General features: G+C 32.6%; 1 protein-coding gene across 5 annotated transcripts in view; it reads left to right on the forward strand.

Moving 5' to 3' along the window:
* IPO11 (importin 11) overlaps positions 1–12,832 on the forward strand; it is a 135,862-nt gene that overhangs the window by 78,564 nt on the left and 44,466 nt on the right. For all 5 annotated transcript variants that reach the window (XM_016198752.2, XM_016198749.2, XM_016198754.2 and 2 more), the window contains 3 exons: positions 5,277–5,353; positions 7,082–7,161; positions 7,569–7,649. In XM_016198752.2, the coding sequence (XP_016054238.1) occupies positions 5,277–5,353; positions 7,082–7,161; positions 7,569–7,649 (238 nt within the window). The remainder of the gene's footprint in view (positions 1–5,276; positions 5,354–7,081; positions 7,162–7,568; positions 7,650–12,832) is intronic.

Below are 12,832 nucleotides of genomic sequence, written 5' to 3' on the forward strand. Positions count from 1 at the left end.
TGTTTAATATAATATAATATTATATTAAATATAATATGTTCTTCATTAAAAAACTAACGCAGTGGCTTTTTTGCCATCTTCAGGAGATAGTATTATTCTTTTTTTTTTTTTAACTCTCTTTAGAAAACTTTCACTTCCTCAGATGAACTTTACTTGCTGGGTTGAATTATACTTTAACATATAACTCTGTTTTCTCATATTTTAGCTAATTTTGTTTCTTCCTCTGCTTATAAATGAGTTAGCTCTATAATCCACATTTTGTCATACCATCTGATTTTATATCAAGGTTATAGTTATTTAAACAATTTACCAGTTTTTAAAAATCATTTTCTTAATCTTGGAATGTTTTCAGTAATGTGGGGACTATTCTTTGGGTCATTTGAAAATTCAGTAAAAAAGGGAACTGGAAATGGACCCATGGCAGGTGTAGGAAGTCAGTCACAGTTTTTACAATATTTTCAGGTTGTTCCTTATTTGTTAGTTTAAAAATATATAAACTATATATCTTTATTGATTTCAGAGAGAGGAAAGGAGAGGGAGAGGGAGAGATAGAAACATCAATGATGAGAGAGTCATTGATCGGCTGCCTCCTGCACACCCCCGACTGGGAATCGCGCCTGCAACCCGGGCATGTGCCCTGACCAGGAATCAAACTGCAATCTCCTGGATCCTAGGCCGACACTCAACTGCTGAGCCACGCCCAGCCGGGCTACATATTTATTTTGGTTTTGATTTTCAATGTATGTTAATTTTGGCATTGAGTTCCTCAAGATACCAATAGAAAAACTTACGTGTGTTTGCTTTATCTTTGTTTTAGTTTTATTTTTGTTTCATCTCTTTTGAAAGTACATTTGTTAGAGATTTTTCTTATTAATATGAAAGAACTACATGTTAGATTTAAGAATTCTATGTTTTTCTCCTTTCATTACTTTGTTATATTTAGTTGTGGGTATATTTTCTTAAAACTTTAAGACAAATGGTTAGTTTATTACCTTTGTTGTTCTTAAGTGCTAAAACATTTAAAGTTGTGCATTTGTCTTGGAGTATAACTGCCTGTTTCCCTTATTTCTTGATAGAAAATCTATTTTTTTATTTTGGTTATAACATTACATTTTTTTAAATGACTTTTTCGACCCACCATTGTTTATTTTTGCTGATATTAAAAGTATAGGATTCAGATGTGGATTTATTGCGTTGTAAATACCACATGTCATTTGTACAATTTTTAAACTTAATGTGACTTTTAACGACTTACAGGCTCCATTTATATTCACATAAATATTAATGATGGTATTAAAGATAAGGACTCATATATACCTATTTTTAACTTGTAGTCTGTTAGTTCACAGTAGTTCACATTATTATTTTGCTTTTTCATCTTGACATTGATTTATTAAAGTATCCCTTTCAGTTTTCTTTGTGTTAGTGGCCTTTTTTATTTCTAGCATTTTGATCTGTTTGTTTTAAAAAATAATCACTGCATAAAATTTTGGTATTTTTGTATATTATTAAAATATTTAATATGGTATTTAAAATTTAAAATATTTTATAAAGTATGTAATGTAATATGTATGCAGTGATTAATGTTCCATCTTGTAATTATTTTGCATTTAAATTTTACCTGATGCCATATGGTTTATTTTGCTTAGATTTGACTTAACTAGCTTTTTTAACCTTTTACATTTTAGCTTTTCTGTTTGAAATTTAGTTAATGTTTTCTACACAGAGCAAATTTTTATATTTTAACATAACCAAAGATGCTTTACTTCAAAAGAATTTCAAAGTTCTTACATTTATTTGTTGAATTGATATGTCTGTCTTTTTACCTTATTTTCTCTTCTATATTTTTGTGGAAGGGTAGGTGATATTTAATTTTACATTTCTCTAGTCAAAGATGTTGGCACATATAGCTTTGTCTAATTAATCATCAAAATAGTAACTCTTCCCTTTCCTCGATGGTGAAGAATTTAGGGCTTTAATTTTGTTTGCCTCACTTCCTTTCTTTTCCAAGTTATTATATGTTTAAGCTGGAGTTGCATGCCATGTCTGTTTATTTTTAAGCAGTTTAAATTCTTCAGGATAATTTTTCCTCTTTTTAATAGCATGATTTATACTGTGGGAACTAACATAGGAAATGACAGTGACAGTGACCTGAATAGCTTTTTTACTAAGGTAATGACAGTGTCAAGGCAGAAACAAGCTTCAGATAGAATCTTAATGTGAACCCATTGACAAAAAGAGTTTTTTAAACATCATCTGGGATAGAGGATATGCCGTTCACTTTTTTTCTCAGTGAAATGCCATGAGTGGATTGTAGTTTTTCTGTGCCTTCTTGTTTATTTTAAAGGTGAAGAAGATAAATTTTTATCTTCTCTGAAGTTTTATTTTTTAAAAGTTTAATCAAATTCTGTTATTGTTAATCAGGGTAAGGCATCTAAAGCTACTATTGCTTGTGTGCTTGGAAAATACTTCATTTTGTGGGTGGCTGGTTTCTCCCGCACATCCACTCTCCCATCTTTGATTTTGTCATTTAAAATTTGTAAAATAGTTCATAGATATTTGTTATTATTTATGACTTACATAAAATGAAAATTTGATTTTTGTACCCTGGTTAAGAAATGGAATAGTGAGAATGTCTGTGAAGCCCATGGTGTGGCCTATTTGTTGAGTCCTGTTTTCATGCCAGGGATAATAAATTGCACCAATCTTTTTCTTTTCATTACTTTGTTTTCTTTCTTACATTTTTATGTTTTTAAAATTGCATATGTGTGTATCTCTAAATATTATATTTTAACTTTATATAAATTGTATTATATGTGTTCTAACTTGCTTTGTGGCTCCCTGTTTTGAGATTTATCCATATTAATGAATTTCATGGTGTTAATGTAACAGTTCATTCACTCATTTGGCATTTTGTTTGATGTTCAAATGATGAGACTCTGAACGTTCTTGTGCGTGACTCCTAGTACAAATGCACAAGTCTTTATGCACGATATATGTTTCTGCCTAGAAATGGAATGACTTGACCATAAGTGTATACATGTATACGTATTCTACTTTACCAGATAATAATTATTTTCCAAAGTGATTATAGCAACTCAACAACTCTTGTCATCATTGTTCTATGGCTTTGCCTGTATATGGTATGTCAGACTTAAAATTCTGCTTATCTAGTGGGGGTAAAATTGTGCCTTGTTTTGATAAAATTTCCATATTTTTTATAGTCAAGTTTGCCAATATTTATATCGTATTCTGTGAAATGCTTGTTCATTTCTTCTGTCCATTTTTCTCTTAATTTCTTTTCAGTATTACCCCTTCGAATACTATTTCTATGTCAGTTATATCTATGGCAAACAATCTTCTCTCAATATATGACATATTTTAGCTTTTTGGGGGCATCTTTTGATACACAGTAATTTTTAATTTAATGTAGTCATATTTATGAATATTTTCTTTAATCTTTCTCTAACCTAAAACCATAAACATGTTCTGATGTCTTGTAAAGTCTTACCTTTCTTATACGTGTCTTGGAATTAATTTCTGTATTTTGTATGAGGTAGAGGTTCACCACCAAACATAGAGTAGTTCACCTTTTCTTACTGACCCTTGGAACCTCTTGCCATATGCAGAAAGGTCTGTTTCTTGTGCTTTCTGTTCTGTTTACGCTATTAATTACAGTGGTTTTATAGTACATCATAATATTTGGTAAAGCAAGTATCTTCAATGTTTTTGTTTTCTGGAGAATTTCTGTTCATGCTCATTTGTCTTCCATATTGTTTTAGAAGCAGCTTGCCTAAATTCCAGGAAAAGTCCTATAGGGAATTGAATTGAAATTTTATTAATTCTGTTTAACAGTTCAGAGAGAATTGACATCTTTATGATGCTAGATTTTTGTATCTATGAATCTACTAACATCCATTTGAATCTTAAGTGTTTGTTTTGATGTTTAGAGATTCAAGTGATTTTTATACAGATGGTTTCCAACTTACAGTGGCTCAACTTAAGATTTTTCAACTTTACAATGGCATCAAAATGATACATATTCACTAGAAACTGTACTTTGAATTTTTTGGTACCAGCCCTCTCATAATACTAGGCAGTGGTTTACAAGGGTAAACAACAAATACTTTACAGTGAACTGTGTTGCCATCAGTTTTACAAAATGCCCATCTGTGTCTCCTGCTTCAGGTGAGAAGAGGGAGACAGTTATAATATAGTGATATAATCAGCAACCTTGCTGAACTCTCTCAGTAATTTGAATAATTTATTTATGAATCATTTTTCCCTCTCTTTTCTGTTAGTCATATCTTGAGTGAATAAAGACTGCTTAACTTTTCCACTCCTACTATTGTATCTTTTATTAACTTAATTGGTTTATTCATGTTAGAGTCCCTCCAACAGGCCCTCACATGTACACTCAATAGATGTGAAGGTAGACGAGATACTATAGGATGCTCTTTGAGGCATGTTTCTGTTTTTCCAGAGAATAGATTCATCCTATCATCACTAGGTGTGTTTTCTATGAGTGTTTGGTAGGTACTCTCTTATGAGGTAAAGGAAGTTCCTTTCTATTTATAATTGGATGAGAGTTTTTATAGTGAATGTTTGATTTTGAATAGGATTTCCCTCCCTCCCTTTTCTTGCAGATATTGTGACAATTGTGTGTGTTTGTTTTTTTAACTTCTTTTTTGGGGGGTAGTCTGAGGAGGTAAACCAATTGCACATGTCTATGATAAACCACACCCCATATATAATTTATTTTTTATACATTGATTTTTTTTAGCTTGCTATTACTATGAGTGAGATTGGCTTGTTCATATTTATTAAGTTTTACTAAGCTCATATATATAAAACACTTAACGTAAATTTTTGTTTTTGTTTTTCCTAATTAATTAGTCCAGTGTCTCATTACAGGGACACATCAGTTACATGTGACAAGAATATATCAAGAAAATAAAAACAGTGAAATAACTTTTATCTCTCCCAGACCACTCATAATAATCATGCTTTTGCTTTATCATTATAATTGTACATATTTTAGTATGTAGTCACTTTCTTTCCTATTTTTGCCATGTATATAGAAATAATATTACATGATTTGTAGGTAGGTTTTTAATTTTGATGACTTTGGTAATTTTTTTTAAGAGATAATGTTTTGATTTTTTGTATTGTCTATTTTTCTTTCTTCCTTTACCTGGGGTAATTTTTTAAATATTTAAGTTGTATTGTTATTAGCTTAATGGTTACAGAAAGTGATTTAATCTTTTTCTCCCTAGGTTAGTGACTTTGGAAAACAGTCCATGTATTACACCAGAGTTGCTTCGTATATTTCAGAATATGTCACCACTTCTTGGTAGGTATTAAAGCATAAACTTACTACTGTTTTGAATAGTCATAATTTGGGACATTATAGATCACCCGTTTTTACTAAAGTCCCTCATATTGAAAAATGAGTCGGATAGTTTCTAGATTTTTTTCTATATAAATTTTAAGAATCATTTGTGCTTGTTAAAGAACAAACAGTAAATTTACTAAATTACTAAAAAAAAATTTTTTTTTTTAAATATATCTTTATTGATTTCAGAGAGAGGAAAGGAGAGAGAGAGAGAGAGAAACATCAATGATGAGAGCCATTGATCGGCTGCAGCCCACAACCCGGGCATGTGCCCTGACCAGGAATCGAACCCCGATTGCCTGGATCCTAGGTTGACGCTCAACCGTTGAGCCACACCTGGCCGGGCTATCCTGAGATTTTTGTCTTTTGTTGCAAAAAATATTTAGATTACAGCCTTTGTTGTTTCTTTTTATGTCTTTCATTAGCATGGCAACAAGTTGGTCACTCCCTGTCTCCCCCATATCTTTATTTTAAAATAATCTGTTAAATCCTAAAGTTTATGAATTAATGCCTTTAAAATACATTTTGAGCTAGAAATAGGTTTGTCATTTTCTTGTGAGAGTACATGGGAAATTCTCTACTGAATAGAATGTCTTCTAACTTTGCTAGAATATGAGTTAGATAAAAACCCAGGCCCACCGGCCGGGCGTGGCTCAGTGGTTGAGCGTCGACCTAGGGTCCAGGCGATCAGGGTTCGATTCCTGGTCAGAGCACATGCCCGGGTTGGGGGCTCGATCCCCAGCTGGGGCGTGCAGGAGACGGCCCATCCCATGATGCTCTCATAATTGATGTTTTTATCTCTCTCTCTCCCTATCCTTTCCTCTCTCTGAAATCAGTAAAGATATATTTAAAAAAACAAAAATAAAACCCAGGCCCTAGACCAATAGTTTGCCAGAAAAAAAATTTTTTGTCTGTCCTATTGTAAGTGAATAGAATTTCTAAATATTAGCAACAAAGAACGGCAGGTTTTAGATATAGATATTTTGAGGTCGTTTTTGATCCATATAATTATATACATACAATCTGTATTCTATTGTATCCTTATTGTATGTGATAAGATACGAACATTTGATCATACTCAATTTTAACAAAATAGTTTTCTATTTTGTACTTGAAAAAGAATAGCTAAAAACAATGTCCTTTTCCTGTGCTATTCTGGTAATTACTTTCTTAAGAACATTTTTTTCTGTGTAGGTTTTTATAGGGGAGAAGAAGAAAAAGGCCCAAGGGTTGAGAATATCTAGAAAAGTATAATTTTTTGGAGTAGAATGGGGATTCTTTTTGTAAGTAGAGTAGTGTAATGCTTATTGTGTTAACTCATTTAAGCAGATGTCAAAATATGATGGTAAAAACTATTCATTTACATGTTGTTTGCCATGCTAGCACTAATAATTTAGTTTGATTTAAAAGACTGGGTCATATAGTTAGGTAGTTTTTTTCTGGAAGGAAAAAAAAGGAACTTAATATTCTTTTCTAAAGTGATTTAACTAGTGGGAGGTATATGGGAAAGCATTAAGCTATAGGTTGATGTCAGTTTTTAGATCATTATCTATATACTAGTATTCTGAATAGTACTCAGAAAAAATTTGTAATGAAGTGTAACTCAATTTTAAATAAGTCACTTTATTTAAACTAAATTTGAACAATGAATTTGTCTTTTTAAAAAATTATCTATCATTTTGGCAGAACAAAGTTCAGAAAATCTCAGAACCTGCTTTAAGATCATCAATGGTTATATCTTTTTATCATCAACAGAATTTTTACAGGTATGTTGTTGTAGTTTTTGCATTGTAAAAATTTATATAGTTGTTATTTTGTTTCTCATTTAAAATGAGGAGAGGTACCTTTTCAACATTTAAATGAATGATCTATATTACTTTAAGTTGGGGGGAAATTTTATAAGCTTGCCCGCTGCAGGGCAGATGGGATGCAGTTCCATGAATTAGGTTTTTTAACACAGAAAATACGCTGTTTGAATAAATAGATCCTCATATTTCTATAAAAATCAGCATAGGGAATAAGTTATATTTTTATTCTCTAAACTTTTTCTAAAGAGTTGTAATTGAAACTTTAGTATATAATTGAAATTCAGTCAGTCCTAGATTGAATTTTTTGTTTTTTTAATATTGCAGATATATTCATATGTATATTTTGACCTTTGATTGAATTTCAGACATATGCAGGAGGTCTCTGTCAGTCCTTTTGTGAGCTGTTAAGGGACATTACTACAGAAGGTCAGGTTCAAGTGCTCAAGGTATTGTCATTTTAAAAGTTATTGTTATAAGTTCATAAGATTATTGTTGTAAGTTTTCCATCTGTATTTTGTGAAATTGGACCTGCATTTGAGTTTGGATGACTGGTAAGGAGGAGAATAATTCTAGACAGTGTTAAATACTACAGCGAAGTGAGCAAGACTAAGAACAGAGAAAATACTGTGTGGATTGTCTGTTGAGAGTAGGGATTTTGAGGTTACTTAAAATCTTTAGTGCCTATAAATTGGAGAGGGTCATATACCATATTACTGGAGTATTAAATTATAAAGTGATGATAGCTATTAGGGAAATGCAAATCAAAACTACAGTGGGACACCACCTCGCATCTGTTAGAATGGCTTTTATCAATAAAACAGGTAGTAACAAGTGTTGGAGAGGTTGTGGAGCAAAAGGAACCCTCTTTCTCTGCCGTTGGGAATGTAAACTGATACAACCACGATTGGAAACAGTATGGCAGTTCCTCAAAAAACTAAAATTAGAGTTACCATATGACCCAGCAATCCCTCTCCTGGGTATCTTCCGGAAAACTTGAAGACATCTATTCGCAAAGATATATGCACCCCCATGCTCACTGTAGCATTATTCATGGTGGCCAAGACGTGGAGACAACCGAAGTGTCCTTTGATAGAGGACTGGATAAAGAAGATGTACATATATACGATGGAATCCTACTTAGCCGTAAGAAAAGACTAGATACTGCCATTTGCGACAACATAGATGGACCTTGAGAATATTATGCTAAGTGAAATAAGTCAGTCAGAAAAAGCTAGGAACCATATGATTTCACTCATATGTGGAATTTAAAACTTAGTGACACAGGCAGACAACAGTATGGTGGTTACCAGAGGGAAGGGTGTGGGGGTGGTTATAAAGGGTAAAAGGGGCCAAATATATGGTGTTGGAGATGGTTTGACTTTGGGTGGTGGGCACATAATGCAATATACAGGTCATGTGTCATAGTAATGTACACTTGAAACCTATATGACCCCATTAACCAATGTCATCCCAATAAATTTAATTTTAAAAAAATTATAAAGTGATGAGAAAAGGAAGGAGCTTGACAGTATCATTAAGGATTGTATTCGTTTCCTAGGTCTAACATAACAAAGTACCACAACCTGGGTGGCTTAAAACAACAGAAATTAATTTATAATAATTATAGTAGTTATCTCTCTCACAGGCTTCTGGAAACTAGAAGTCAAGATATTGTCGGGGACATTCTCTCTCTGTCTCCCCGCCCCATGAAGACTTCAGAGAAGGATCTGTTCCGTGCCTTTCTCTTAGTTTCTGGTGGCTGCCAGCAGTCCTTGGCTTCCTTGGCTTGTACATGCATCATTGTGCCTCCATTGTCACGTGACATTCTCCTTGTATTTCTGTTTTCTCTTCTTATGAGGGCACCAATCATAATGGATTAACTTTATCTTAATTACATCTGCAAAGATCCTGTATTCAGATGAGGTCACATTCAGACATTTAGGACTTCAGCGTACCTTTCTGGGTGCAAAATTTAATCCATAACACGAATGTGGTATTAAAAAGTAAAACGATGACTTTTGTGTGTGGAGAGGTAATGAGGAGAACCTGATCTGAGAAGGTTTTTGTAGATGACAGTGACCCAATAGAAGGGAAGATGGTTCCAAGTGATACAGGGGATTGGGATTTCAAATCTAGAGGGTATGTGGAAGGATCAACTTGGAAAAGGGGCAAGAAGTGATTGAAGCTGTAGATATACTGCTCGGTAAAGAGTGTAGGAAACTGGCATGTGACCTTGGTGTTTTCAGTCAAAAAGGAGACAGGATTGTCATCGGTGTGAGACAGAGGCACATTGCAGCATGACTCGTACAGTACATCTCCACTTATGTGGGGGTGGGGCAAGTATTCTTTATTTCAGTGGTCATTATTAAATGAATTATATCTTGCTGATGTTTAAGTTGATATTTAAGGATGATTCAGTTATATTAATGTCTTAGGCTTTAAGAGAGTTATAATGTAGAAAGATTTTTTAAAAGAATTGAAATAAAAAGTTCTTTGGTTAATTCTGACCCCCCCCCCCCCCAAAAGTTTATTTATTAAACGTTATGCTCTTTAGCACACTGAGTTTTCTTGTTTTATATTGTAATTCACAGTAGAAACTTAAAACCAAAGAGAGCAAATAGAGTGAAAATATGGCAGAACTCTTAGGTTTTAATTTCATAGGTTCTTCGGTTTAGCTTTTAGAGCAGAAGATTAAGGCTGAGAATCTGCGCCACACTTACCAATGAGCATGTGGGCTTTGATGGGTAATAGCAGGAATCTGTATGTGTGGCTTGTTGAGACCCTGCACACTTGAGGCCTGGTCCACTGCCAAGCGGCTGTCAATCCTCATCCATACTAATTTCAAAGTGTTACAGCTCCAAAGCTTACAAGTAACATTGTGATTTTCTGTTAATTATTGTAACATTTGTAACATTACAATTCACTTGTTTACTAAAATGTTTCTGTGAAGTTTTGTTGCATTTATGCTCTTACCCAACTGATGTGGTGGCAATATATAATTATATTGAGGAACTTCATCTGTCTAGCACAACCTTAACTTCATCTTTTGCCTTGGTGATAATTTCTTCTCTGGGAGTAGAGGAGATAAAAAGGAATTGACACTTTGGACTTAATTCTAACTATTTGAGGGAAACTTGATTGGCAATGTGGGAGTGATAGAAATTGGAGAGAAAATTGCTATATCATTTTGATGTTGTCTTTATAGATTTTTCAGTGTGTGTGTTTTTTCTTCTTTCTCCTCTGCTAGCCTGTATGCTTTTCTGTGATCCTAAACGTAGTAAATATGTGTTGTATTTTCTCTGAATGCATACAGTCTATGCAGTTTGGAACCCTGGGAGCCCGTGATTCTTACGTTAAGGATTTTGCATAGTGATTATCATTATATCCAGTAGAAGTTCCATCTACAGGATGCAGATGGTGCATTCAGGATGTTCTTCTTTCCTGGACCTGTGCCTTGGTTTGCACACCTAGCTCTGCTACCTATACAGTTCTCAAGTACATTCTGGGCTTAAATTCTATTTAAGGGGTTGTACTCTATGATTTTTGATAATCTGTAACTAAATTATCTGAAATCCTCTGAGATAAATTATAGTATATATTCTAAGTGATGAAGATGTTGTTTCTTATGTTAAACACCTCACAGAAAACATTTGAATTGTAAGTGTATATTTTTTCTCCTGTTTTTCTGCAATATTATTAGTAGTAAGTAATTATTGAAAGACAAATTGCTTTAAGTCACATGGAATGGATATGTGAAATTCATTTGAAAAATGAGTCACGTTTTTAGAATATGTCGTATGGAGAATATTTACTTCCTTACTATTTTTAAAAAATTATGTTCTTGTAAAATAATTAGAGGCAATATAGCAGAGCAGGTTGCACTCTGGACTGGAACAAAGCTGCGTGGTTAGAATATTGGCTCTGCTACTTCACAGCTCTGTGAGGTGAGCAAGTTAATCTCTGTTCCTCACTTTGCATCTATAGAATGGGGATGAAAACTTTACCTACTCCCTAGGTTGAGGTGAGGATCCCATGAGTTATATAACAGTGCCTAACACGTACTCAGCTAACCCAAGTGCTGGCTATTTTTATCTGATCTAATACCATTATGTAGTTTACCTAATTATATATAATCTCCCTCCGGGGTAAAACAGACTAATACACTTGTAGGCCACAAAATTGTTTGGTTGCTAAGATCTGCTGTGGCTGTAAGAAAAGCAAACCAAACCAAGTTATTCTGCCTCCTCCTTTGACCATTTCTTCTAAATAAATGTTTATTTAAAATAAAGAATACATTAGTTAAATTTTCAAAAGTAAGGTGATTTACACAATGATAGAGCTTTACTCTTTATCAAGAACTATGTATCTTAGCTGGCTCTTTAAAATTATTTGTATTTAATTCTTCCTTTTCAGAATAACAATCTTAAAAAATTTTATTATGGAAAATTCCAAATTTACATAATGCACAATACTGCACTTACAATTTTAGTAGGAAAAAATGATTTGTTTCTTTTTCCTTTGAAGTAAAAGAAGGTAGTGTCATTATTTGTCCCTCAGTTTTACGTAATATATTTTTATTGAATGACTCAGCACAAATCAGTTATCATACAAATGTTTTGAAATAGTTATTACATTTAACATAAAGTTTAGATTAAACCAATTTCTCTGTAACTGTACCAATAGGAGGTCATTAATACTCTAATTAAAATTTGGCAATGTAATAACATGTATTTAGGACTATTTTTATATAAACATTGCTACAGTCAAACCTGTATATATGATTTGAAATCTCACAACAGTAATTTATTATTTATTAAATAGATGTTAAGTACTAGGAATATGGTAATTATCATGAATAAGGTATTTGTGGTTTTTTAATAAGGAATATTTTAAGACAGTAGTGCTTTTATGCTTGTACTTGAAAGCTGAGAGCTTTTAAAATTTTTGGCATTTTCCTGTTCTCAGTTCCATTAAAGTTATAATAATAGTTTTTAATATCAGCTCATTATTTTCATTTTTAATACCTCTCAGATACTGTTCTTTATATAGTATGCTATATAACATTTTAAATATATTTTTGCCTAAATGTCACTGTTATACTAATTTCTGACAGTATCTGGAAGCAACTTCTTTGTGCTTTGAAGCAGAAAATTACAATGTTATGAAAATTGGATAGAGAGACAAGTATGCCTACTTTAGGAGCAAATGGTTAAGAGCAAAAATAGGTTTTTTGTATTCTATGATTTAGAACAACTTACCTAGATGAATACAGTTAGATTCTAAAAATACTCAAATTTTAATTAACATTTTTTAATTTGAAATTTATCTATGTGTATAGATTCAACTTTCAGTATAGATAGTCTCTCTTTTTCATGATCTTACCAAGCGGTAATGAGCCAGTTGCTTTCATTCTTTGTGATAGGTTTATTTAAGATGACACAAATACTTTTCATGTATAATTTATTCTGTAATAATAGCTAATACTAGCATTTACTATATGCTACACATTCCTAAGCACATAATATAGAGACATAGAGTTCAGGTAATGCTCATATAAACCTATGATGACAGCACTGTTCTTTTCCCAGTTTTACAGATGAGAAATTAAGTGACAAAGCAATAAATACCT

Source organism: Miniopterus natalensis, chromosome 3 (genome assembly GCF_054644295.1).
Source record: "Miniopterus natalensis isolate mMinNat1 chromosome 3, mMinNat1.hap1, whole genome shotgun sequence".
Classification (NCBI taxonomy): Eukaryota; Metazoa; Chordata; class Mammalia; order Chiroptera; family Miniopteridae; genus Miniopterus; species Miniopterus natalensis.